Source organism: Pararge aegeria, chromosome 27 (genome assembly GCF_905163445.1).
Source record: "Pararge aegeria chromosome 27, ilParAegt1.1, whole genome shotgun sequence".
NCBI lineage: Eukaryota > Metazoa > Arthropoda > Insecta > Lepidoptera > Nymphalidae > Pararge > Pararge aegeria.
Window position 1 is genome coordinate 6,342,545 of NC_053206.1, and position 27,834 is coordinate 6,370,378.

The following is a 27,834-nucleotide window of genomic DNA, read 5'->3' on the forward strand; positions in this document are numbered from 1 at the left end:
CGCTATTTGTAAGACCGGTGTAATTTGAAAAAAAAAACTACGATTATTTTATGCGCATCACTATGCGCAACAAATATTGACAAAACAAAATCAATTTCTTCTTCATCCTCCTTCTGTCTGCTGTCAGATTTTCTTATTATTTTAGGGCGTTTGGCGATGAATTTCCTTGTCTAAATTGGACCGGTTCCAATTTTGGGATATAAACTGTTTATCCTTTGATCGTATACTACGCTTAGTCAGCGTTTTATCGATATGAATTCGGACTCCTTTGTGGTGGTACTATTTTCGTACTGAGTGAAAAAAAATAACATTTGTTTGTACCTAAAAGTGGTGTATTTTTCGCTATAAAATGTGTGATACGGACAATATCGGTGTGCAGAAAAAGGAGATGGACGACAGCGGCTTTGTCTTCGACTTGAGTGCGCAAGACGGTAGTATAAAAAATAATAATTTTTATTTTTATAATTACTTTTTGCGATTGTAAATGGTAAATTTTCGTCTTAAAGTATAAATTGTAGATTTTCATTATGTCCACCGATGGACCTCATCTGGTGGACTCTTGTAGGAAATTCCATATATAGATGGGTGCAATATGTTGCTGAAATACTAGTAAACTTTGGTCTCAAACACAAGGAATTAGGTGGGATTGTACTTGTATAGGTGTCAACTCAGAAGCTATACATATATGTGTATATATATATATTTTTATAATTGAACCGAACTGGTAAACAAACTGGGTTGCGTTGGTCGACCCCCAACAATGTGGACAGAAAACATTAAGCGTGTCGCAGGTAGCCACTGGATCCAAGCGGCTCAGAACCGTGGAATTTGGAACTCCCTACAAAAAACCTATGTCCAGCAGTGGACGTCTATCGGTTTATGTGATGATATTTTTTATATATAGCTTTAAATATACCTATGTAGTATACATGCATCAACTGCCCTGGCACAGCTAAGAGAATTGTGGTGCTTAAATTGCTAGTGTTTGATTCTGTTTGTATATTTTGTAATTTCTGTAATTTCTCTGGGCTGGTTTGGTGGGTTCCTCTGGTTGTGTCATCTTCTTCTGTTCCCCTGGTCTCTGTACTTGGTTGGCCGGGACTAACCGTTGTATATATGGCCACAGATGGTCTCCCTACTCCCAGCCTAGCTCACTCCAGAAGCTTAGAAGGCTGGCAGTGTGACTGGCTTATTATCACCCTAACAGTTTTGTGTAGAAACTGAACGTATATCTGTTAGACAGCTACAATCTTAGACTAAAGCTATGTGAATAATAAAAATTCTTTCACAAGTCCACTGGCAATACATATGTTTTAATATGGAGACTTGAATTATCAGATGTTCATATAGATATAATAATTCACTAGGATACCATAACAACAACAATATGCCACTAAACAATTTAGCATTCAGGTACTACATTGTATAGAAATTTTAGGCATAAGAGTTTAGTATAACTGCCATACCTTAACAGCTTAGCCCAATATCATGCAACTTGACGGACTGTCTGACTGACAGTCAATCACTAACTCTAATTTAGTATATGTAAACATTTAAAAAAGGTTTGATGTAGGTACTTTTTTTTAATTTGCTATCCAAAATTGCTTGTATGTTTTTTTTTCCTTTTACGCCATTGGTTGCCTGGAAGAAATCGCTATGACTGTCTGACTGACAGTCAATCACTAACTCTAATTTAGTATATGTAAACATTTTAAAAAGGTTTGATGTAGGTACTTTTTTTTAATTTGCTATCCAAAATTGCTTGTATGTTTTTTTTTCCTTTTACGCCATTGGTTGCCTGGAAGAAATCGCTATGACTGTCTGACTGACAGTCAATCACTAACTCTAATTTAGTATATGTAAACATTTTAAAAAGGTTTGATGTAGGTACTTTTTTTTAATTTGCTATCCAAAATTGCTTGTATGTTTTTTTTCCTTTTACGCCATTGGTTGCCTGGAAGAAATCGCTATGTAGCGAAAAGGCCACCAAATTGTACTCTCTTGCTCTGTATTTATATCTCTGTAACTACTTTTTTCTTTGGTGTACAATAAAAGTGTATTCGTTCATTCATATACTAAGACAATACACAAATCGCCATCTAGCCCCAAAGTAAGCGGTAGCTTGTGTTATGGGTACTAAGATGACTGATGAATATTTTTATGTATATAATACACATAAATACTTATAATATACTAGCGGACCCCAGCGCCATCTGTCGGGCTGATTTGTGAATCTAAACCATCCAGGGTGCCGCCCAAACGCATACCAAAAAATTCATTCAAATCGGTTTAGGAGCAGTTCAGTGACATACAAACGCACACAAGTAATATATATAAAGATATATATTATATAAAAACCCAGACACTGAAAAACTTTCACGTTCATCACACAAACGTTTTTCCAGTTGTGGAAATCGAACCCACGGCCTTGGACTCAGAAAGCAGTGTCGCTGCCCACTGCGACATACAAATAGAATACAATTTCTGTAGCCCTAATTAGGGCTCTCAGTGACCTATTTGTCGTGTAGTACATTCGTGGCCTTAGATTGATCGATTCGTTTCAGAGCTAACTGCGTCATTGTAGGTCTGGCAATATGGGGGTTTGGTTATCTTACAGTAGGCAAGATGCTTTACATTCGTAAATCACGTCGAGGTATTCTACTGAGGTGACTTTAAACGGAAATAGTAACTCAATTAGGCAAACGTTATGCCTAGCTAGAAAGCTAATGAAATATCGATCTTATCTCAATTAAACTTTCTCGCCTCACCTTACAGCTGCACCGTTGGTCTAATGGTGTCATGTCATATATATATATATATAGCCACTAGACCAACGGTGCAGCTGTAAGGTGGAGCGAGAAAATTGAATGAATTAATTAATACATTTTTATTGTACACCCACAGAACTAAGAAGATACAGAACCCTCATTCAGCCATTATTGCATGCAGTGCATTGTGTCCTAAAACATGCATATATGTATGTAAATTTTACATGCATTCAAATTATATTGTGTTTTTTTTTTTTGGAGGGACACGTGTTTTACTGAAGCCAAACAAATTTTTCAGTATTACATAGGATATTGTAAAAAAAACCTTGGTTATCTTATCTCGTTTCTCGTATTTACTGGGCTATAATATATATATTTTTTTAATTTTCAGTATCCATGTCGGCACGTGTGAACCTGATGGACCTGTCGGATGATGTGCTACTGTACATCATGAGATTCTGCGCACCCAGAGATCTGAAGGCATTGGGATTGTAAGTTATTTTTAAGATCCGACCCAAAAACGACGCGGTGTTAAAATTTTGACGTGTCTGTGTGTGTGCGTCTTGTATGTGGCATCGTAATTCCCGAACAGACGAACCGACGATCGATTTAATTTTTTTCTGAAGAAAATATGTTTGATGAAAATCGATCCAAGATGGCCGCCGCCACAAAATGACAGATTCAACATTTTTCACAACTGCCTATGGATATCAATTAAAAGAGCTTGACTAGTAGAATAATGTTCACTACATTGAAAGTGGGGGGTTTTTTAATTTTTCAATTTATATACACTAGCTGACCTGTTCAACTTCGTTGCACCAAATCGGTTATTACCGGAAAACACAAATAAAATGACATTTTCTAAAAATGAATCCTAGCTATATCGATTTATCGCCCCCGAAACCCCCTGTACACTAAATTTCATGAAAATCGTTGGAGACGATTCCGAGATTCCAATTATACATATACAAGAATTATAATAATATAATAAAGTCAATGTCAAAGTCAAATATTCCTTTATTCAAATAGGCACATTGTATACAAAATGTAAAATAATAAAAATAAATAAATATACTACGCCATTACACACATCGCCTCCTAGCCCCAAAGTAAGCGTAGCTTGTGTTATGGGTACTAAGATAGCTGATGAATATTTCTATGAATATGATACACATTACTTATAATATACAGATAAACACCCAAACACTGAAAAACATTTTCCAGTTGTGGGAATCGAACCCACGGCCAAGACTCAGAAAGCAGGTTCGCTGCCCACTGCGCCATTCGGCTGTCAAGAATTGCTCGTTTAAAGATATAAGATAAATAAATATACGTATTATGGTAATTAATTTTTTCTAACGATTCAACTGAAGGTTTTTGGTCGTAGTTGAGCTTTTTTTTTTTTTACAAAACTCGTCCGGGATAAACCGCCATGCTTTTTTCTGCCGACATGCAGCATTGTTGGAACGCTGTGTTCCGGCACAGAGGAGAAACTGAACAGAGTCAGAGCTTCTGATAATCGTGAAAAATTTATACCTATTTTGGTAGGGTTGGCACAGGAGGATATAATTTAATAAACAATAGTTATTTTTATAATTTTTTATTAGTGTTTCACTTGGAGGAATTATCAATTTTATAAATTTAAAATGCATATAAAAATTTTCGGAACCGACAGGATTTGAACCTGCGACTCTCGGGTAATAGCGACCTGAGCGCTTTTCACCAATTAAGCTACGGCTCTCCTACCGTTGATGCCGAAATTATATACTAATTTCGGCCTTTCACATCAGTCTTATAGCGACTGTAGCGTCATCAAAGTCAAAGTCAAAAATATCTTTATTCAAGTAGGCCCATAGGTGGCACTTTTGATGCGTACATAAGAATTACACGGTAGTGAGATGTTGGCGATAACCACATTCGTAAACATCTAGTAGGAAACGTGCAGTTGCGATCGATATATAAACTTAGATCACGCGAATCCCTTCGTACCAAATTTAAAGAAATAGGTATACTTACAGTAGCCTCGCAATATATTTATAATAATATTATCTTTATTAAACAAAACATAAGTAAATATAAACAAAAAGTCGATATAAATAGTCGACTAACTAGAAACGGACATAAATTAGTGATATCTCTATATCGTCTGAGAAAAGTACAGAAATCCTTTGTGGGGATGGGTATATGCTTTTATAACATGATACCAAAGGCAATATTAGATCTACCTTTACCTAAGTTTAAACAATATATTATAACACATTTAACAAATCGTGGTTACTACACGATTGATGAATTCCTAAACGACAAGGCTGCTTGGAAGCAGGCCACTCCGCTCTCATCTCTCACAAAACAGAAAAATTCTAAAGATTGTTAAAATTTAAAATGATGTTGGAAAAGAGCAATCTGCTGAGTTTCTTGCCGGCTCTTCTCAGTGGAATCTGCCTTCCGAACCGGTGGTAGAGTCACTACAAACAGACTTGACGTTTCATAAGTGCTTATTAATTAGGCCTACTTGAAATAATTGAATTTTGAATTTTGAATTTTTTTTTTTTTAGTTTCGATCTAGTAGAATAGTTATTTGTTCAACAAGATGGCAAAGTTTGTTTTGTTGTGATTGCCTAGTTTTAACCCCGATCTAGTGAAGGATTGGAGCTAGGAAGAATTAGGTAAATTAGAATCCTGAGTCTAGTGAGGCATTCCAAGGCAAAGGAAACAAAAAACTTTTCTGTCACGTGATACATATACAACTTTTCACTTCAATAGCGAGAAAATACTTGTATTTTCTCGCTATTGAAGTAAGGTAGGTAGGCCATCTCGTTGGTCCCTCAATTATTACTATAAAGAACATCGACAAAATCGCTTCAATAAATTGGAGACATAAACCAAGTGACAGCCAACAAAGTGCACTTATTACACTCTCATACAGCGTGTTTTTTTGATGGCAGCTCGTGCCCACGTCTTGGAAGCTTGGTGCGTGAGCGGTCGCTATGGCGTTACGTGGACGCCCGCTCCGAGTCCTGCAGCCGCGCGAGGCTCAAGTGGTTCCTGGACAACGCCCTGCACGCGGACACCCATGTCCTCTTGCTGACTGGGTACGCCAAGGAGGCTGAGGGGTGAGTGTGCTCAGTTGTTTCTATCTGCTGGTGGGTGAAAGCTCCCTGTGAAGTCACTGCATTCCCGCGAAGCCTAAGTGGTCCCTGCACGCGGACACCCATGTGCTCTCCCTAATCGGTACACCAAGGATGCAGAGGGTGAGTGTGCACAGTTGTCTCGCTTCTCTGGTGTGCGAGAGCTCCCTGTGGCGCCACTGCAGCCCCACGAAGCTCAAGTGGTTCCTGGAGTATGGCCTGAACGAGGACACATGTGTGGAGGACATGTGTCCCCCTGCTGACTGGGTACGCCAAGGAGGCTGAGGGGTGAGTGTGCTCAGTTGTCTCTATCGGCTGGTGGGTGAAAGCTCCTTGTGACGTCACTGCAGCCCCACGAAGCTCAAGTGGTTCCTGGACTAGGACCTGAACGAGGACACCCATGTCCTCTTCCTAACTGGGTACGCTAAGGATGCAGAGGGGTGAGTGTGCACAGTTGTATCGCTTCTCTGGTGTGCGAGAGCTCCCTGTGACGTCACTGCACCCCCACGAAGCTGAAGTGGTTCATGGAGTATGGCCTGAACGAGGACACACATGTCCTCTTGCTGACTGGATACGCCAAGGATGCGGAGGAGTGAGTGTGCACAGTTGTCTCGCTTCTCTGGTGTGCGAGAGCTCCCTGTGACGTCACTGCACCCCCACGAAGCTGAAGTGGTTCATGGAGTATGGCCTGAACGAGGACACACATGTCCTCCTGCTGACTGGGTACGCCAAGGAGGCTGAGGGGTGAGTGTGCTCAGTTGTCTCTATCGGCTGGTGGGTGAAAGCTCCTTGTGACGACACTGCAGCCCCACGAAGCTCAAGTGGTTCCTGGACTAGGACCTGAACGAGGACACCCATGTCCTCTTCCTAACTGGGTACGCTAAGGATGCAGAGGGGTGAGTGTGCACAGTTGTATCGCTCCTCTGGTGTGCGAGAGCTCCCTGTGACGTCACTGGACCCCCACGAAGCTGTAGTGGTTCCTGGAGTATGGCCTGAACGAGGACACACATGTCCTCCTGCTGACTGGGTACGCCAAGGAGGCTGAGGGGTGAGTGTGCTCAGTTGTCTCTATCGGCTGGTGGGTGAAAGCTCCTTGTGACGTCACTGCAGCCCCACGAAGCTCAAGTGGTTCCTGGACTAGGACCTGAACGAGGACACCCATGTCCTCTTCCTAACTGGGTACGCTAAGGATGCAGAGGGGTGAGTGTGCACAGTTGTATCGCTTCTCTGGTGTGCGAGAGCTCCCTGTGACGTCACTGCACCCCCACGAAGCTGAAGTGGTTCATGGAGTATGGCCTGAACGAGGACACACATGTCCTCTTGCTGACTGGATACGCCAAGGATGCGGAGGAGTGAGTGTGCACAGTTGTCTCGCTTTTCTGGTGTGCGAGAGCTCCCTGTGACGTCACTGCACCCCCACGAAGCTGAAGTGGTTCATGGAGTATGGCCTGAACGAGGACACACATGTCCTCCTGCTGACTGGGTACGCCAAGGAGGCTGAGGGGTGAGTGTGCTCAGTTGTCTCTATCGGCTGGTGGGTGAAAGCTCCTTGTGACGTCACTGCAGCCCCACGAAGCTCAAGTGGTTCCTGGACTAGGACCTGAACGAGGACACCCATGTCCTCTTCCTAACTGGGTACGCTAAGGATGCAGAGGGGTGAGTGTGCACAGTTGTATCGCTTCTCTGGTGTGCGAGAGCTCCCTGTTACGTCACTGCACCCCCACGAAGCTGAAGTGGTTCATGGAGTATGGCCTGAACGAGGACACACATGTCCTCTTGCTGACTGGATACGCCAAGGATGCGGAGGAGTGAGTGTGCACAGTTGTCTCGCTTCTCTGGTGTGCGAAAGCTCCCTGTGACGTCACGGCAGCCCCAGAAGGCTTAAGTGGTTGTTGGACAATGCCCTGCACGCGGACGCCCATGTCCTCTTGCCGAGTGGGAAAGCCAAGGAAGCGGAGGGGTGAGTGTGCACAGTCGTCTCGTTTCTCTGGTGTGTGAGAACTTTTTGTGACGTCACTACAGTCCCACGAAGCTAATATAATAGTAATGGCCGAATGAGGATTCTGTATGTTCTTAATTCCTTGAAAGATATCTGTTACTTGCGTTCAAGGGGGGGGGGGGGGCACCGCTAATAATCCCATTGATGATACGATGCGACGAACACCCTGTAGATGATAAGCTAACAATGATCCTTTTGTATCCTACTTTTTAAGTTTATTTTTGTTGTGTCCATTGTTTTTTTTTTTACTATTTGTGGTTTACAAATAAAGTGTATAAATAAATAAAAATAAATAAATGATGATTGTATGATGATGATAATTTTGTACCCCCAGATGCATGGGCCTCATCAACGTGTCACGCAAGGAGGCGGAACATGAGATATCCGCGTACAGCAAGAAAGCCGCCGCCGCGGCCAGTGCGCGCACTAATATCTGTGGTAATGAATCCATTCATTGAATTTTGATATAACTGCTTATTTTCATTATTTTAATAATAAGTTTTTTATAACGTAACCATGACCCATCTATTAGATACTATTGCAGAATAATTAAAAACTAAACGTAATAAAAAAAAAAAACTTTAATGAATTATTAATATTAAATATACAAAAAGGTAAAAATTACAATATTATTATCATTTTATATCTTTATATTTTATTTAATAATTTTAATTATCGATATTTTATAATTTATACATATTCTACGTTCTGATTATTAGTTCTATCGGTTGATGTGATGTGACGATGAAGCCTCTGATTATTATTCCAGTTTTCATTAACACTTTGTAATTTTATATACATTTATACTACGAATATACACACGTCGCCATCTAGTCTAAAAGTAAGCATAGCTTGTGTTACGGGCACTAAGATGACTGATGAATATATTTACGAATAATATAAATATTTGACGGCCGATTGGCGCAGTTTGCAGCGACCTTGCTTTCTGAGCCGAAGGCCGTGGGTTCGATTCCCACAACTGGAAAATGTTTGTGTGATGAACATGATTGTTTTTTTCAGTGTCTGGGTGTTTATCTGTATATTATAAGTATTTATGTGTTTTATAATCATTAAAAAATATTCATCAGCTATCTCAGTACCCATAACACAAGCTACGCTTACTTTGGGGCTAGATAGCGATGTGTGTACTGTCGTAGTATATTTATTTATTTATTTATTAAAAAAAAAAAAAAAGTTTTGCCCGATAATGAGGCTTAGAGTTACATTATTTACTGTCTCCGACACATATCTGTGAAACAAAATGGTTTTTGAGTAAACCACTGCCATAGTTTTTACTGAATGAAATAAAAAACAGCCCTAACATCACATGCAAAAGTGAAATGCAAGTTACTCCTGCTAGATTATTAAGTACGGTAGGTATCAGTATTTCGTCCAATCTAAGCTTCGGACAATGCATCGAATCCAAAGCTAAAACTGCTGGCGAAAAACTTGGCATCCTCAACAAAGTTAAGCGCTACTTCACGCCGGAACAGCTTCTTACCCTGTACCAAGATCAAGTTCGGTCGCGCATGGAGTACTGCAGCCATTTATGGGATGGCTCTGCCAAGTACCAGCTCGATGCTTTGGATTCGGTGGATCGTCGTGCTAGGAGACTCATTGGCAACGACCTTGTAGTCAGTAGACTTCAAAGCCTTGAACACCGGCGCTAGGTTGCTTGTCTGGCTGTATTCTTGACGGCCGATTGGCGCAGTTTGCAGCGACCCTGCTTTCTGAGCCCAAGGCCGTGGGTTCGATTCCCACTACTGGAAAATGTCTGTGTGATGAGCATGAATGTTTTTCAGTGTCTGGGTGTTTATATGTATATTCTTAGTATTTATGTATGTTATTCATAAAAAAATATTCATCAGTCATCTAAGTACCCATCGCACAAGCTACGCTTACTCTGGGGCTAGATGGCGGTGTGTGTATTGTCCTAGTATATTTATTTATTTATTCTACGAGATACATTTCGGAGAGTGTGCTCAGGAGCTATTCGATTTGGTCAAACCATCTCCTTTCTACTATCGTACTGCGAGATACCGAATGAATCTGCACCGTTAAGTTGTTGAAATACCACCAACACGTACGAAGCGTTTTGCTTCTTCCTTTCTGATCCGCACCGCAAAGGTCTGGAATGCCCTCCCATCTTCCGTCTTCCCCGATACCTATAATTTGGGTGACTTCAAATCAAGAGTGAATAGGCATCTTCTAGGCAAGCGCGCTTCATCTTAGGCTGCATCATCACTTACCATCAGGTCTAATTGCAGACAAGCACTTGTCTATATATTTAAAAAAATAATAAAAAAAACGCTTCACGTAACGTAGGTACTATGCGCGTGTCGGTCTTTTATCTTCAATAGGGTTGTCACAAGTAGACATTTAGAATGCTTCTTTTGATATAATATTTGTGCAGGGGTTCCCCGGGCGTCTAACAAAGCCAACAAGCGGGACATGTCGGTTTTTACTCTGGGTATACCCCCTTTAGAGAGGGGAGTCCTACATAACATTCGCCCTGCCCGATGGTAGGAGGTAGCAATAAAGCTTTTCCACGACGCCAAAAAAAAATAGGGTTGTTATAAAGACACTTAGAATGTTATGAATTAGTTTGTATGGAAAAATAAATATGCTTATATCGATTTAATATTTCTACATGTGTTTCCTTATGAAATGTACTTATGCACCCTTCAATGGTGCTTCGTAATTCCGTTACACGTTGTATATAGATTAGGGTTGTCATAAGTAGACACTAAGAATGTCATGAATTAGTATGTATGGAAAAATATATATATGCTTATATCGATTTAATATTTCTACATGTGTTTCCTTATGAAATGTACTTATGCACCCTTCAATGGTGCTTCGTAATTCCGTTACACGTTGTATATAGATTAGGGTTGTCATAAGTAGACACTAAGAATGTCATGAATTAGTATGTATGGAAAAATAAATATGCTTATATCGATTTAATATTTCTACATGTGTTTCCTTATGAAATGTACTTATGCACCCTTCAATGGTGCTTCGTAATTCCGTTACACGCTGTATATAGATTAGGGTTGTCATAAGTAGACACTAAGAATGTTATGAATTAGTATGTATGGAAAAATAAATATGCTTATATCGATTTAATATTTCTACATGTGTTTCCTTATGAAATGTACTTATGCACCCTTCAATGGTGCTTCGTAATTCCGTTACACGCTGTATATAGATTAGGGTTGTCATAAGTAGACACTAAGAATGTTATGAATTAGTATGTATGGAAAAATAAATATGCTTATATCGATTTAATATTTCTACAGGGTGTTTCCTTATGAAATAAACTTGTGCACCCTTCAATGGTCCTTCGTAATTCCGTAACACGTTGTATATAGATGGCATTCGTTATTGCAGATGCGATACACGAAATACCTATCCCCCTAAATATGGATAGAATGGAACGACACCCGGCGAGATTTTTCATCAGCGCCCAGCGTACACCGTTATCGAGGTAAGTGTAAACGTAGGTACAGCGTAGTAGTATTTATAAATGAATGAATGAATATACTCTAATTGCACACCGCAAAAAAGTACATAGTTTGGGCAAAATTAAACACACATTAAAACCTCTATAGTACAAAAATAATTATTTAAATCGGTTATAATTTGTCGGAGTTATGGTGTTAAATCGTCAAACACTTTCATCCCCTCTCCCAAAGGAACCGAGCTTAATGTCGGGATAAAAAGTATCCTATATTACTTTCTAGACTTCCAAGAATATGTGTACAAAGTTTCATGAGGATCGGTTAAGTAGTTTTTGCGTGAAAGCGTAACAAACAAACTTACATTGACATTTATAATATTAGTAGGGAAGCAGGGATTATTTATTGTGGACTCGGCAGAATTCGGCCTACACAAACGTAGATATTACTTTAATTTTTGTATTATTCTCACCGTTTGAACCTTCTCAGCTAGACTTCAGCAAGAATTTCGAAACCTAAATCAGCCAAATCGGTCTAGCAGTTTTTTTTATATATATATATATATATATATATATATACCTATGTGTAATTGTAAAACAATCCAATTGTTCATTGAATACTGAACTAGTATAAACTGTGAATTCAGTTGACTACTGAAACACAGTTTACATCATTCCTTCAATTATACACGAAACATTACACAACGAGCAAATAGTTAGAAATTTTAACAAGAGGACATTTAAAAAAAAAATTATGTTCTCTAGTTTTAGTGCGACCATAACGGACAGCAATTTATATATAGATAGATAGATTAGAGCGGCCGGTAAATAAACCTAGGTAGGTCCTATTTCGAAAAAGAGGTGAACCGCCGAATTTAACTCGGATGGGCAGCGTTCGGGAAAGTTCGTAACATCTTCTCGTCCAAAATCCCGAAAAAAAAGTCAGTCTTCGGACAGTGCGTGTTGCAAGTGATGACTTACGGATCTGAGACGCGGTCGCTAACTATGGGCCTCATAAGAAGGCTCAGAGTCACTCGGCGGGCGACAGAAAGACCTATGTTAGGGGTATCTCTACGTGATTAAATCAGTAATTTGTAGAAGAACCCAGAGTTTCCGACATAGCTGAACGAGTCGCAAACCTGAAGTGGCAATGGGCGGGGCACATAGCTCGGAGAACCGATGGAAGTTGGGGCTCCAAGGTGCTGGAGTGGTGACCCCGTACCGATAAACGCAGAATCCTGTGGGATCTGCCTGTTTTTCTGTAGTGCTAGGATGCACGACACGAGAGAGTTGTCTTCACATTATCTCGTCAATCTCTGCATAAAACGTACGAGTAACGGGTAGAGATAATTATCTCGTGGTGTGCTAGCCCTACTGGGATAAAAATAGCATACCTCTATCCCTATCCCTACTAATATTATAAATCATAAATGTGAATGTAAGTTTGTTTGTTACGCTTTCACGCAAAAACTACTGAACCGATCATCATGAAACTTTGGAAACATATTCTTGGAGGTAATAGAAGTAATATAGGATACTTTTTATCCCTAAATTAAGCTCAGTTCCTTTGGGAGAGGTGATGAAAAAGTATGACGATTTTACACAACGACTATATAAAAAGTGTTAGAAACGTTCTTCGTTAACCTTTAGCATATAAATCAACTAACAATGCGATTTTGATTCGTCCTATAACAGCTGAGACTGGTCAGACAGTTCTTTTCAGATATTGTTTAGCGTTTTTTTTTTTAAATAAGAATACACAGCTTAAAAAATTCAGTACAACTACACCTAAATTTAATGTCCATGTAGCTCAAAAAACAAAAACAAACACAGACGAAGTCGCGGGCAACTGCTAGTGTCACTGTAAATCCTTTTAGACTAACTCTATGCCAAAAATACTGTGCTTGGTCGATTAGTTGGGGCGCGAAGAGAGAACAAGGGTTGGTGAACGCAGTATATGGTAGTAGTAGCATATATTACGCTGCTGTCCGCTCTACGTTATATTCCCTTAGTCGAAAGTTTGCAGAAAAGAGCTGTACGATCAATATATAAACTTAAACCGCGCGAATCCCTACGTGACAGGTTTAAAGAAATAGGTATACTTACTGTAGCTACAAAATATATTTATAATAATATACTTCGTAGTATTTGTAAGACAACATGTGGTTAAAGACGTTTATTTTTTCTCAAAAGAAAATACAATTTCACTCAATGAGAATAGTTACAACTTATTTCATGTAGGTAATATTAAAACTACAAACAACGGCACGTACGAAACAAACAGAAATTATATTAAAATATAAACAGTCGACTTACAAGAATTGATCATAAATTAGTGACATCTGCATATCGTCTGCGAAAGGCGCAGAAGTAATTTGTGGGATTGAGTATACGCTTTTATAATATGATTCCTAACGTAATTTTGGACCTACCAATGCATAAATTTAAAGAATATGTTAAAACACATTTATTACAGCGTGGTTACTATACAATTGATGAATTTCTTAATGACAAGGTTGCTTGGAAGCATCCGGCTCCGCTTTCATCTCTCACAAGATAGAAAAATGAATGTTAAAATGTATGTATGTGTAATGTAATGTAATTATTGATGTTGGAAAAGAGCAACTGCTGAGTTTCTTGCCGGCTTCTTCTCGGTATAATCTGCCTTCCGAACCGGTGGTAGAGTCACTACAAACAGACAGACTTGACGTTTCAATAGTGCTTATATTATATAAATTAGAAATATATTAGAAATATTTGACTTTGACTTTGATCGAGGAGTCGTTTTATGGCAACATGTTCAACATCAGAGTAAAATTGATCTTATTGTTTTTGGATTAAAGCTCAAATTTGCCTATAAGGCTTTAGCTAGGGCTATTGACAGAACGTTTGTAAAACAAAATTTAAAAGTACAGAATTTGCGACCCTAACATGAGTGACATTTGGTCCATTTTACTTTGACAATACAGGGTTTAAAGCAAATCTTGTACTAAGGCTGCTGCCGTCAACTCACGACACCTTACGCGTGTTATTATAATTTACCATATTGTCCCCAGACACCGTAGCTTCCCGTCATGGCCTCTAGAAGGGGAGGACGGGCGGGCGGGGCCCCAGCGCTGCCGCGGTCCCCAGTTCACCCTCTCCCTTGGGCTGTTGCAGCAATTGGCAATCAAGTGCCCCCAACTCCACACTCTGGGGCTAGATTATTGCAACATTGACTGCGGTCGTGTGAGTATATTTAGATTCCCTTTAGCTGTCAACCGAATGTCCCCAACTGCACACTCCGGGGCTAGAGTATGGTAACATTGGCTGCAGTTGGAGTTATTTAGATTTCCTTCAGCTGTCAATCAAATGTCCCCAATTGCACACGCCGGGGCTAGAGTATGGTAACATTGGCTGCAGTTGGAGTTATTTAGAATTCCTCAGTTGTCAATCGAATGTCCCCAACTGCACACTCCGGGGCTAGAGTATGGTAACATTGGCTGCAGTTGGAGTATATTTAGATTTCCTTCAGCTGTCAACCGAATGTCCCCAACTGCACACTCGGAGGCTAGAGTATGGTAACATTGGCTGCAGTTGGAGTTATTTAGATTTCCTTCAGCTGTCAATCAAATGCCCCCAATTTCACACTCCGGGGCTAGAGTATGGTAACATTGGCTGCAGTTGGAGTTATTTAGATGTCCTTCAGCTGTCAATCAAATGTCCCCAATTGCACACTCCGGGGCTAGAGTATGGTAACATTGGCTGCAGTTGGAGTTATTTAGATTTCCTTCAGCTGTCAATCAAATGTCCCCAATTGCACACGCCGGGGCTAGAGTATGGTAACATTGGCTGCAGTTGGAGTTATTTAGAATTCCTCAGTTGTCAATCGAATGTCCCCAACTGCACACTCCGGGGCTAGAGTATGGTAACATTGGCTGCAGTTGGAGTATATTTAGATTTCCTTCAGCTGTCAACCGAATGTCCCCAACTGCACACTCGGAGGCTAGAGTATGGTAACATTGGCTGCAGTTGGAGTTATTTAGATTTCCTTCAGCTGTCAATCAAATGCCCCCAATTTCACACTCCGGGGCTAGAGTATGGTAACATTGGCTGCAGTTGGAGTTATTTAGATGTCCTTCAGCTGTCAATCAAATGTCCCCAATTGCACACTCCGGGGCTAGAGTATGGTAACATTGGCTGCAGTTGGAGTATATTTAGATTTCCTTCAGCTGTCAACCGAATGTCCCCAACTGCACACTCGGAGGCTAGAGTATGGTAACATTGGCTGCAGTTGGAGTTATTTAGATTTCCTTCAGCTGTCAATCAAATGCCCCCAATTGCACACTCCGGGGCTAGAGTATGGTAACATTGGCTGCAGTTGGAGTTATTTAGATTTCCTTCAGCTCTCAATCAAATGTCCCCAACTGCACACTCTGGGGCTAGAGTATGGTAACATTGGCTGCAGTTGGAGTTATTTAGATTCCCTTCAGCTGTCATCCAAATGTCCCCAACTGCACACTCTGGGTCTAGAGTTTGGTAACATTGGCTGCAATTGGAGTTATTTAGATTTCCTTCAGCTGTCAATCAAATGTCCCCAACTGCACACTCCGGGGCTAGAGTATGGTATCATTGGCTGCAGTTGGACTATATTTAGATTTCCTTCAGCTGTCAACTGAATGTCCCCAACTGCACACTCTGGGTCTAAAGTTTGGTAACATTGGCTGCAGTTTTTAATGTTTTTCTTTTTTTTTTTTTTATATCTTATATGGCACCGTCGAGGTTGCAGGAATGTACTGATAATAAGAAATAAGATTGCTTCTTTGTCTGGTAGAAGGACCGGTTTAATCACTACCATTTTTTGGCCGCATCATCGCTGCTAACCAAATGGCGCGGCTAGCATGGGCAGGGGACAAGTATCTCCCCGGGTAAAGGATATAAATGTATCTTCTCCCACAGCTTTATCAACTCTCAGAGCACTGGCGCACAAGTGGAAATAATATCCAAATAATATATGTGTATTTAATATTTATAAATTAATAAACGGGGGTTAACTTCTCCTATTCCATCTTACCGTGCTTAAGCATGTGGACACGTTAATTATATAATCGGGGGATATACATTTTATCTCCTACCAGTGCTAGTAGCCCTGCAGTAGTGGAATAAAAAGCCCATAAAAAAAACTTTTGGATAGGTTACAAATTTATTTACATTGGTTATGCACTGTTATTATTTGAATTGTTATTTGTATCAATATCAGTCTTAAAGTTTATTCTTATTTTAATAATGTGGATTGACTTAGGATAGTATTACTATAGTAAGTAGGAATTAGTGTACGATCATATATATTTTTTGCATGCCATCTAAGGCGGGTTGTTTGTCCCTATATTTTGTGTACCAACAATGTAACACCAATCTGCAAATAAACGATTTGATTTGATTTGATTTGAAAATTCTTTCAATATATCAAAATTCAAAAATTCTAAATTCATTTATTTCAAGTAGGCCCAATATAAGCACTTATGAAACGTCAAGTCTGTCCGTTTGTAGTGACTCTACCACCGGTTCGGAAGGCAGATTCTACCGAGAAGAAGCCGGCGAGAAACTCAGCAGTTGCTCTTTTCCAACATCAATAATTTACATTTTAACATTAATTTTTCTATCTTGTGAGAGATGAAAACGGAGCCGGATGCTTCCAAGCAACCTTGTCATTAAGCAATTCATCAATTGTATTGTAACCTCGCTGTAATAAATGTGTTTTAACATATTCTTTAAATTTATGCATTGGTAGGTCCAAAATTACCTTAGGAATCATATTATAAAAGCGTATACTCAATCCCACAAATTACTTCTGCGCCTTTCGCAGACGATATGCAGATGTCACTAATTTATGACCATTTCTTGTAAGTCGATTGTTTATATCCACTTTCTGTTACACAACAATTTACATTTTAACATTCATTTTTTTATCTAGTGAGAGATGAAAGCGGAGCCGGATGCTTCCAAGCAACCTTGTCATTAAGAATATCTATCTCCATATTACTCTTAGTATATTTTTATTGTTTGGTTTAAATATTGTTGCAGACCTGTCTCGGCAGTTTCCCGAGGACTCTAAAGAAGCTCTCGCTGCAGGGAACAAAATGCTACAATATGACTTTCAACAAGTCATTCCTCTTCAAGATTCAAGACTACTTGCCCGTTCTAGAGGTACAGTGGAACTAGCTGCGTTAGACTCATCATCATACTAAACCATTACTGGTCTCCCTCCATAATGAGAAGGGGTTAAGGCCGCAGTCCACCACGCTGGCCCAGTGCGGATCGGTGGACTCCACACACCTTTGGGAACATTATGTAGAACTCTCTGGCATGCAGGTTTCCTCACGACGTTTTTCTTCACCGTTGAAACAAGTGATATTTCATGGTATACTAGCTGTCCCAGCGAACTTCCACCGCGGATGATTTTTTTTGATGAATGTTATATTTTAATATTTATTATTTACTAGCTTTTTTATTTTATTTTATTTTATTTTTTGATGTGGCATTAAATTTAGTTGTAGATCTAAAAAAAATTAAAGTATTCAGTATCGCTATGTCTTAAATGAGGGGTTTGCTGCTGTCCGCTGAGGAGTTCTGTCCTCTATCTCCAACCACAGTTTGGGCAAAAATAAACAAATATTATAATCTCTATACTACAAAAATAATTATTTAAATCGGTTATAATTTGTCGGAGTGATGGTGTAAAATCGTCAAACACTCATCCCCTCTCCCAAAGGAACCGAGCACTTAATGTCGGAATAAAAAGTATCCTATATTACTTCTAACACTTCCAAGAATATGTGTACAAAGTTTCATGAGGATCGGTTTAGTAGTTTTTGCGTGAAAGCGTAACAAACAAACTTAAATTCACATTTATAATATTATAGTAGGGATTATCCTATTCCGGTCTAAGAGGAATCCAAAAAGTCAAATATCATAAAAATTGGCCAAGCCGTTCTTTAGTTATAAATGGTGTAACTGACGTAACTTTCTTTTATATAAATAGCAGATATGTGATATTTAAAACTCACATGACTTTGAAAAGTTGGAAGTGCGCGCTGGGATTCGAACTCGGCCCCCCGAAAGTGAATTCGAGCTCCTACCTACTGGGCGGTCACCGCTTCTTCGATATACAGACGGCCACGACGGCAATTTTGACGGCCGAGTGGCGCAGTGGGCAGCGACCCTGCTTTCTGAGTCCAAGGCCGTGGGGCCGATTCCCACAACTGGAAAATGTTTGTGTGATGAACATGAATATTTTTCAGTGTCTGGGTGTTTATCTGTATATTATAATTATTTATGTGTATACTATTCATAAAAAAATATTCATCAGTTATCTTAGTACCCATAACACAAGCTACGCTTACTTTGGGGCTAGATGGCGATGTGTGTATTGTCGTAGTCTATTTAATTAGACTAGGTGACCATAACTCCCTCACTCGTGAAACTATGAGCGATACAATATTCAGTAGTAGTAGAATTTTTTTTTGTGACAGAGCTCGTCCGGGGAAGTACTACCGCCTTGCTTATTTGACGGCCGATTGGCGCAGTGGGCAGCGACCCTGCTTTCGGAATCCAAGGCCGTGGGTTCGATTCCCAAAACTGGACAATATTTGGGTGCTTATCTTTATATTATAAGTGTTTATGTATATCTATCTATCTATCTATATATATATATATATATATAAAAGAGAAAGTGTGTGGGTATGTTCCGTATAGGCTCCGAAACGGCTGGACCGATTTCAATGAAACTTTCAGGGAATCTCCGGATTGACCTGGCGAGTAATCCTGTAAAGTTTGGTGACGATCGGAGCACTCCTATTTTTGAACTGTCAAACTGTCAAATACAGCTTTTATTTACTATGATGATATTCTATTGTTGGGTGTACATGGGTGTAGATAATGATCTTAAACCGCTCGAGAAGAGAATAGAAGAGAATGAATACGGAGAGAAATAAATGATTTAATATATTATGAGACTTAAATTAAAAATTTAATGATGTAAGTTTCTTGTTTAAATAAAATAAAGCAAAATCTCACTCGGCGAAGCGTGCTGGGTACGGGTAGGGTAGTTAGTTATTCATAAAAATATTCATCGGTTATCTTAGTACTCATAACACAAGCTACGCTTACTTTGGGGCTAGATGGCGATGTGTGTCAATACACACATCGCCATACGACAATCGTAGTATATTTATTTATTTATATTGTTCATAAAAAAAAGAACAGCTTTTCAACAGATTCCTATTCTTATAGAGTCTGAACGTCTCCGAATGCGATTGGATGGACCCGGCGACGCTGCTTCCGCTCAGCAAAATGGCGGCGCTTGAGGAACTGATTATGCAAGATTGCTACAAGCTGGCCGAGTTCGTAGCCTACGCGTCCCTGACAGCTCGCTATGGTTTCAGAGTTTTGAAGGTTGGTGATCCCACTTCTGATGCGACAAAAAATATAAATGGCGGCCGCTAATAGGATAATATTATACTTACCGTGAGTGCTGTGGTTGATATCCGGCAGGGGGAATTTGGGAATTAATAATTTCAAAATTTTCTCTGGTCTGGTCTGGTGGCTAGGCTTTGGCCATGGCTAGTTACCACCGACAAAGACGTGCCGCTAAGCGATTCAGTGTTCCGGTGCGATGTCACGTGGAAACCGATTAGGAGTATGACTACCATACTCCCTAACAGGTTAGCCCGCTATCATCTCAGACTGCAGATACCCATCTGTATAAGTATTTATGTGTATTATATTCATAAAAATATCTCATCAGCTATCTTAGTACCCATAACACAAGCTACGCTTATTTTGGGGCTAGGTATAAGCATTTATGGGTGCTTTTGTGAATATATGAAGTGCCCGCCACTGTTCATCAGCTATCTTAGTACCCATAACACAAGCTACGCTTACTTTGGGGCTGGATGGCGATGTGTGTATTGTTGTAAAGTATTTTTTAATATTATTTATTTATTTCAAATCAAAAAGTATATTGGATAGAAGCAGGCATTACTTTGCGGAAATCCATGATATATCGACATATGAATGATTCTTAACAATTATTCATTGAAAAGTCAAAATCTCCTGAGGATGCTCCGGTTTCGCTCCGAAGCCGAAGCCCGTTACATTGCCGAAGATCTGTTGCGCGGAGTATAGCCAATTAATCTTAATTTTCATAAATTAATAAAAATATATTTCAGAGTCTAGACCTCCGCGGTTCACCGGTGGGCGACTCGGAAGTGTCAGCGTTGGGCTGGCTGCCACAGCTGGAGAAATTGTGGTTGAGCGCGCGTCGTCCCAAACGCACAACACCGCACGCACACTACGCCGACGACGAACGCTCGCAGCACGAGCCACTCCACGACTGGGAGATCACTGTGAGTTTAACTATGATAATGGCACACATTCCGCTTGGATGCAAACATTTATCACTGTGAGTTTAACTGTGATAATGGCACACATTCCGCTTGGATGCAAACATTTATCACTGTGAGTTTAACTGTGATAATGGCACACATTCCGCTTGGATGCAAACATTTATCACTGTGAGTTTAACTCTGATAATGGCACACATTCCGCTTGGATGCAAACATTTATCACTGTGAGTTTAACTGTGATAATGGCACACATTCCGCTTGGATGCAAACATTTATCACTGTGAGTTTAACTGTGATAATGGCACACATTCCGCTTGGATGCAAACATTTATCACTGTGAGTTTAACTCTGATAATGGCACACATTCCGCTTGGATGCAAACATTTATCACTGTGAGTTTAACTGTGATAATGGCACACATTCCGCTTGGATGCAAACATTTATCACTGTGAGTTTAACTGTGATAATGGCACACATTCCGCTTGGATGCAAACATTTATCACTGTGAGTTTAACTGTGATAATGGCACACATTCCGCTTGGATGCAAATATTTATCACTGTGAGTTTAACTGTGATAATGGCACACATTCCGCTTGGATGCAAACATTTATCACTGTGAGTTTAACTGTGATAATGGCACACATTCCGCTTGGATGCAAACATTTATCACTGTGAGTTTAACTCTGATAATGGCACACATTCCGCTTGGATGCAAACATTTATCACTGTGAGTTTAACTGTGATAATGGCACACATTCCGCTTGGATGCAAACATTTATCACTGTGAGTTTAACTGTGATAATGGCACACATTCCGCTTGGATGCAAACATTTATCACTGTGAGTTTAACTCTGATAATGGCACACATTCCGCTTGGATGCAAACATTTATCACTGTGAGTTTAACTGTGATAATGGCACACATTCCGCTTGGATGCAAACATTTATCACTGTGAGTTTAACTGTGATAATGGCACACATTCCGCTTGGATGCAAACATTTATCACTGTGAGTTTAACTCTGATAATGGCACACATTCCGCTTAGATGCAAACATTTATCACTGTGAGTTTAACTGTGATAATGGCACACATTCCGCTTGGATGCAAATATTTATCACTGTGAGTTTAACTGTGATAATGGCACACATTCCGCTTGGATGCAAACATTTATCACTGTGAGTTTAACTGTGATAATGGCACACATTCCGCTTGGATGCAAACATTTATCACTGTGAGTTTAACTCTGATAATGGCACACATTCCGCTTGGATGCAAACATTTATCACTGTGAGTTTAACTGTGATAATGGCACACATTCCGCTTGGATGCAAACATTTATCACTGTGAGTTTAACTGTGATAATGGCACACATTCCGCTTGGATGCAAACATTTATCACTGTGAGTTTAACTCTGATAATGGCACACATTCCGCTTGGATGCAAACATTTATCACTGTGAGTTTAACTGTGATAATGGCACACATTCCGCTTGGATGCAAACATTTATCACTGTGAGTTTAACTGTGATAATGGCACACATTCCGCTTGGATGCAAACTTTTTTTTTCATTATTGTTCACTAGCTTCTGTCGGCGAAGCAACATCCTCGCGATCGTTTCCTTCACCGATGAAGCTGAAGATTAAGGGACAAATTTAAAGACGTTAAAATTATGTTGATGCAAAGTCAACATGAACATGTGATGGCGTAACAAACAAACTTACATTCACATTTATAATATTAGTAGGGATATTAATTTCTTAAAAAGCAGGTTACTTGGAAAAGGTAGAGGTGCGAAATCGGCCCCCCGAAAGTTAAGCCGAAGTCGTAACAACTGGGCCGAATAGATTTAGTTTAATAAATAAATATAGTTAAAAAAAAAAACTCAAATCATTGTAATTAATTTGATATTTAAATATTTTTGTTTTATCTCTTATGTATCGCGATGATTGTACTCTCCTAATTTCACGTTGTTGTAATGGGTCCGAAGGAAGGTGGCGACACTCGTAACACAAGTTACTTTAGTGCGAGTGTTTAAATAAAAAAAAATAAAAATCCTTTACTTCGACCATAAAGACTGACGGCCGACTTGCCATTGCCTTCCATTCCATTGCCACTTCAGCTTAGCAACTCGCTGAGCTATGTCGGTAACTCTGGCTCTTCTACGGATATCCTCATTTCTGATCTGATCACTCTCACTCTCACTCTCACTCTCTTTCCATCGCCCGCTGAGTGATTCTGAGCCTTCTTATGATTATTATTGTTATTAATATCAAAATTGCATTATTTTACAGGATTCGGATGACAACAAGTCGACATATAGCCCAGATACGAGCTTCGGAGATATCGGCCTTGGCATGGGAAATGTCATGCCACCACTGGCTCCCATCGGCCAAGCTCCAGGATCCACGGATGCAAGGTACTATTTTTTTTTTTTTTTTTTTATATCAATAGCGGGCAAACGAGCAAGTGGTGATCACTTACCATCAGGTGCCCTGATGGTAAGTGATCACCGCCGCCCATAAACATCCGCAGCACCAGAGGAGCCACAGATGCGTTGCCGGCTTTTAAGGAATTTGTTTATCCGCCCCTTGAATAAACCTAGATTGAATTTTTGAGGACATATTAAACTAGGGGGGACGGATATATGTGAAAAATGCAGCACCCGTAATCGCAGGGGCAAAAAAAAAAAAACAAAAAAAACTACTAACAAAATACACATTATGAAAATGAAGCTTAATTTTATAATGATTTAAGATCTCCTGAGGATGCTCCGGTTTCGGAGCGAAACGTGCGTAGAGGATACATTGCTTAAGATCTGTTTGGTGTGGAGTATAAGGATTGAAGAAATTATAAATTACACCATACAGATTCTCCTGCTTTACGCGTAGTATAGCAAATTAAGCTTAATTTTCATAATATATCATGTGTACGGGAGCTATGGTGATACGCTCGACCGTAACAATAGGAAGATCTTCCCCCGAGCGGGTGGTCATTTTTGAAAGTTGTATATATAGGCATTATTTGTGAACACTTCGCTAGCGTGGTGCAGGATTTTTGTGGCGCCATCTAGTTCTGTAATGTGGAGACCGCTACATCATGGAATTCCGCAAAGTAACGCCTATTTATAATAATAATAAATAATAAATAAATATACTACGACAATACACACACCGCCATCTAGTCCCAAAGTAAGCGTAGCTTGTGTTATGGGTACTGAGATAACTGTTGAATATTTTTATGAATAATATACATAAATACTTATAATATAACATATTCCACCCAGACACTGAACAACATTCATGTTCTTCACACAAACATTTTCCAGTTGTGGGAATCGAACCCACGGCCTTGGACTCAGAAAGCAGGGTCGCTGCCCACTGCGCCAATCGGCTGTCAATTTCTATCCAATACTACTTATCCAATCATAAATTTGAAGTAGTACCACTTTATCCCTATATTGATCCCTGACTATTTTCTTTTTGTCAGTTTCCATAATTTAGAATTTAGAAAATTTGGCGACTTAATTTTTTTTTTAATTAAGTATAAAAAATATCCAGACCACCTATTGTGGTTCTGTAAACGTTAATGGATTTTGAAATAATTTCTCTTTATGAAAGTTTAATTTACGGAAATTGAAGTCCGATTATGTAAAAATGGAATTAAGTGACGCCCGGTACTCGGGGCCACTTTTTTTTTTTTAACTTTTCCATATAATATACATGCCGAAAATCTCCGAATACGGATATACAGCGTGTAAATGAAAACCGAACTACTGTACTTCAGACGCTTTAGAGGTATATTATTTACTACCTCCGAGACTTGTCTATGAAACCGAAACTCTGACAGTTTTTTTAAAAACCAGTGCCGTAGTTTTTACTGAAAGAAATCAGATACAGCCCTAACATCACATGCAAAAGTAGAATCATGTGTCTCCTGTCACTTTATTAGTACGCGTCGCGTAGCGTAGGTGCTATGCGCGTTTTGGTCTTTTATCTTCAATAGGGTTGTCAACAACAAGTAATGTTTAGAATTCGTGTGCATGGAAAAATAAATATGCTCCTTTTGATTTAATATTTCTACAGGGTGATTCCTTATCAAATATACTTATGCACCCTTCAACAGTATTTCTTAATTCCGTTACACGTTGTATAGTGCAGTTGTTTTAGCCTTCTGCACAAGACTTTTAGGGTTTATTTTAACCCAAGGTCACCGGTGAACCGATCAGGTATGTATGGTTTAACTGCCACTGCTCTGTCGCTCTCCCCTTTACCCCCCTTAATTATAGCAAATTAAGCACAATGTCATACGTTAAAACTTGTTGTTTTTCAGATCTCAACCGAAAGATACAATGGGATTCAAAGACAATATAGATTATAAAGATGACAAAGATAAAAAAGATGCAAAGAGAAAACCCGATGACGATGCGGGAGACGACTCGGATGACAACAGCGAGCCGTCCTCCAAGCGACAGCGTACGGGCGTAAAGATATCTTTCGAAAATAACACCGTTACAAAAAAGATATTGCCCGTGGTGCGTAACGAAAACGGGTTTTTCGTATTCGACGAAACCGCACAACCTAATAACGGAAATAATAACGGTGATAATAACGGAAATAATAACGGGAATAATAACGGAAATAATAACGGGAATAATAACGGAGATAATAACGCAAATGTTAACGAGAATCGGGGTAAAAATAACGAAAACAACGCACAGAACCCTGATGGAAATAACAGAGCTCCACCGAATTTCGAATTCAATTTGATTAACCCAATGGGCAGTATCGACGTGGGAAACGTTGAAATTGATTTTAGCGTTATCAACGTTGGTAACATGGGTCAGAGGAGTGCTAACGCTGACAACGGCAATCGTGATAACGATCGGGAGAGTGCTAATCACGAATACCGTTATCAATACAAAAGCAACGATAACAGAGAAAATAACGCGAACGTTAACAACGGAGGAAATGATTCAGAATGCATGGTTGATTGCATTAAAATCGATCAGCTAATCGACGTAAGCGACACATCAGGTGGCAGGCAGAATGAACTCATAGTGATTGCCAGCTCTTCGCGACCGAAGTCCGAGCCATCGACTTCCAAACCTGGTGGCACTGACGATTTGAAACAAAACCAAAATCCTGCACGCACGAACACAAACGTGGAGGGCAATGTAAGCGGAGAGGGTTTTGACGGCAAAGGAGATGTAAACAGAGAAGATGTCAACGGCGAAGAAAATTTAAACGGAGAAGATGGTGAAGGCGCTGCAGTTAACGACGTGAATATGAACGACGATCCACAAGGAAGCGTCAACAACGACAATGAAGAACTCTGCGATGATAAAATCCACGACGCTGAGATGTATGATGATAAAGTCGACGACGCTAAAATGGATGATGCTAAAATCGACGACGCGAAGCCCGGACCGAGCAACGGACAAGTCAACGAAGGGGCATCTACATCCAAAGATGGACAGAACGAGGACAAAGACAAATACGTGCTGTTTAGGAAGAACCAAGATCCAGTGTACGTGAACTGCGCACCAGAGAACGTACAGAGGCGAGAGCCTTTACCGCCAGTACAGTACCAAATTGAGCCGAGACATCACGTACTGTACGTGGGCGTCGGGCCGCAATTAAACACATACAGATTCCCGAGGGATTCAGCGGAACTTCTGCGGCAGTTGAACTTCCGACCGACCCATACCGATTCGAGTGGTTTGGTGACCGATTTCGCCATACGCCGATTCGGCAGGGCCGATGGCGAAGATATCAACATCATACATATAGGGCCGGACGGGCCCATGTTGGTTGGTCAGGCGCCCGGGTCGCGAGCCGACCGGTCCAGCCTCCGGTTTCTATCCGTGACCGGTTACAGGCACATCACTGATCGCAGCTTGCTGCACCTAGCCACAGCAGCCCCGAACTTGGAGTTCGTGGATTTCTCTGGAACGTTCGTAACGCAGAATGGCGCCGACCAATTCAAAAGTCTCCGCCCGGATTGCGACGTCGTATTCAGCCAGTATTACTGCAAGGAGGAGGATGAGTAAATTAAAAAAAAAAAAATTATAAAAAAAAAAAATTTAACACAAATCGCAGAACAGCGCCTCCGTGTCACGAATGACGAATGTCTTGGGTTGTAGAGCAGTAAACGAAAGGTATATTTTTGTGCGTACCGGAACGCAAAGTCGCTTCGCGGCACGTGCTAGTGTAGGGCAGTTTAAGCCAAACTGTCTCCAATCAATCAATCTTTGTTTTTCAAACATTATGCAACCATTAATATATAACATTATTATATATTAATGGTTTTGATGCATCCTGTTTATTTTCCTTTATTTTTTTTTTTGTTAATATTGGCGAACACTCCCTACCGATAAAGCCGTGCCGCCAAGCAATTTAGCGTTCCGAAAATTTTTAACAGGTTAGTCTGCTATCTTAAACTGTATCAACAAAGTCAGAGTTTTAACTTGTAGTAAAATTATAATACAACCTACGTATCAGTCAAGATTTCCAAATTCCATTTACACCGTTGCTCTATAAAAAAGACACAAACCGTCTTCGTGTGATGGAAGTAATGTCACATGAAATTATAATATTAAATTGCTATTTATTCGGCACTTAATTTTTAATATCTATTAATATTAATAAATACGACAAATTTTCAAATCATTACTACAAACTACCAGATAGGGTTGCCAACGTAAAAAAAATAAAACATTAAAATTGAGTGGGTTTGAATCAAGTGGTATTTATATAGGTAAAGTGGCAATAACTGACACTTATATATTTTTAAGAGAAGAAAGCTCACTTTGTTAAATGTAATATGCAAATTTTAAACTTATTTGAACTTTATTGCACACCAAAAACAAAATGTTTTACTAAAGGCAAATTTAATGCTAAAGCCTTTTCTACCAGCCGACCTTGAGATGTGCGTTGAAATTGAACGACTTCCAATGTTGCCGCTAACCTATGCCGCCATTAATATATATTTTTTTTTAATGTCTGTACGATTATTTATTAAAATAACCGATTTCCAGATTTCCAGGGTTATATACTATACTACGATAATACACACATCGCCATCTAGCCCCAA

The 27,834-nt window shown here is 39.8% G+C and overlaps 1 protein-coding gene across 1 annotated transcript; it reads left to right on the forward strand.

Annotated features, from left to right (window-relative positions):
- Window positions 1-88: 88 nt before the first annotated feature.
- On the forward strand, window positions 89-27,834 carry LOC120635816. The gene is made up of 11 exons (XM_039906980.1): window positions 89-431; window positions 3,160-3,259; window positions 5,714-5,881; window positions 8,230-8,333; window positions 11,289-11,385; window positions 14,412-14,583; window positions 17,419-17,541; window positions 19,627-19,788; window positions 20,565-20,741; window positions 23,034-23,158; window positions 25,072-27,834. Exons 1-11 carry the CDS (start codon window positions 350-352, stop codon window positions 26,789-26,791), a joined length of 3,030 nt encoding a protein of 1,009 aa, XP_039762914.1. The 5' UTR covers window positions 89-349; the 3' UTR covers window positions 26,792-27,834.

Excerpts from the sequence above, each read along its gene's own strand:
- LOC120635816 (XM_039906980.1), top strand. The coding sequence starts at position 350 with ATGTGTGATACGGACAATATCGGTGTGCAGAAAAAGGAGATGGACGAC. Across the intron at positions 11,386-14,411 it reads CAGCGTACACCGTTATCGAG|ACACCGTAGCTTCCCGTCAT; the intron begins GTAAGTGTAAAC and ends TATTGTCCCCAG. Across the intron at positions 23,159-25,071 it reads CCAGGATCCACGGATGCAAG|ATCTCAACCGAAAGATACAA; the intron begins GTACTATTTTTT and ends GTTGTTTTTCAG.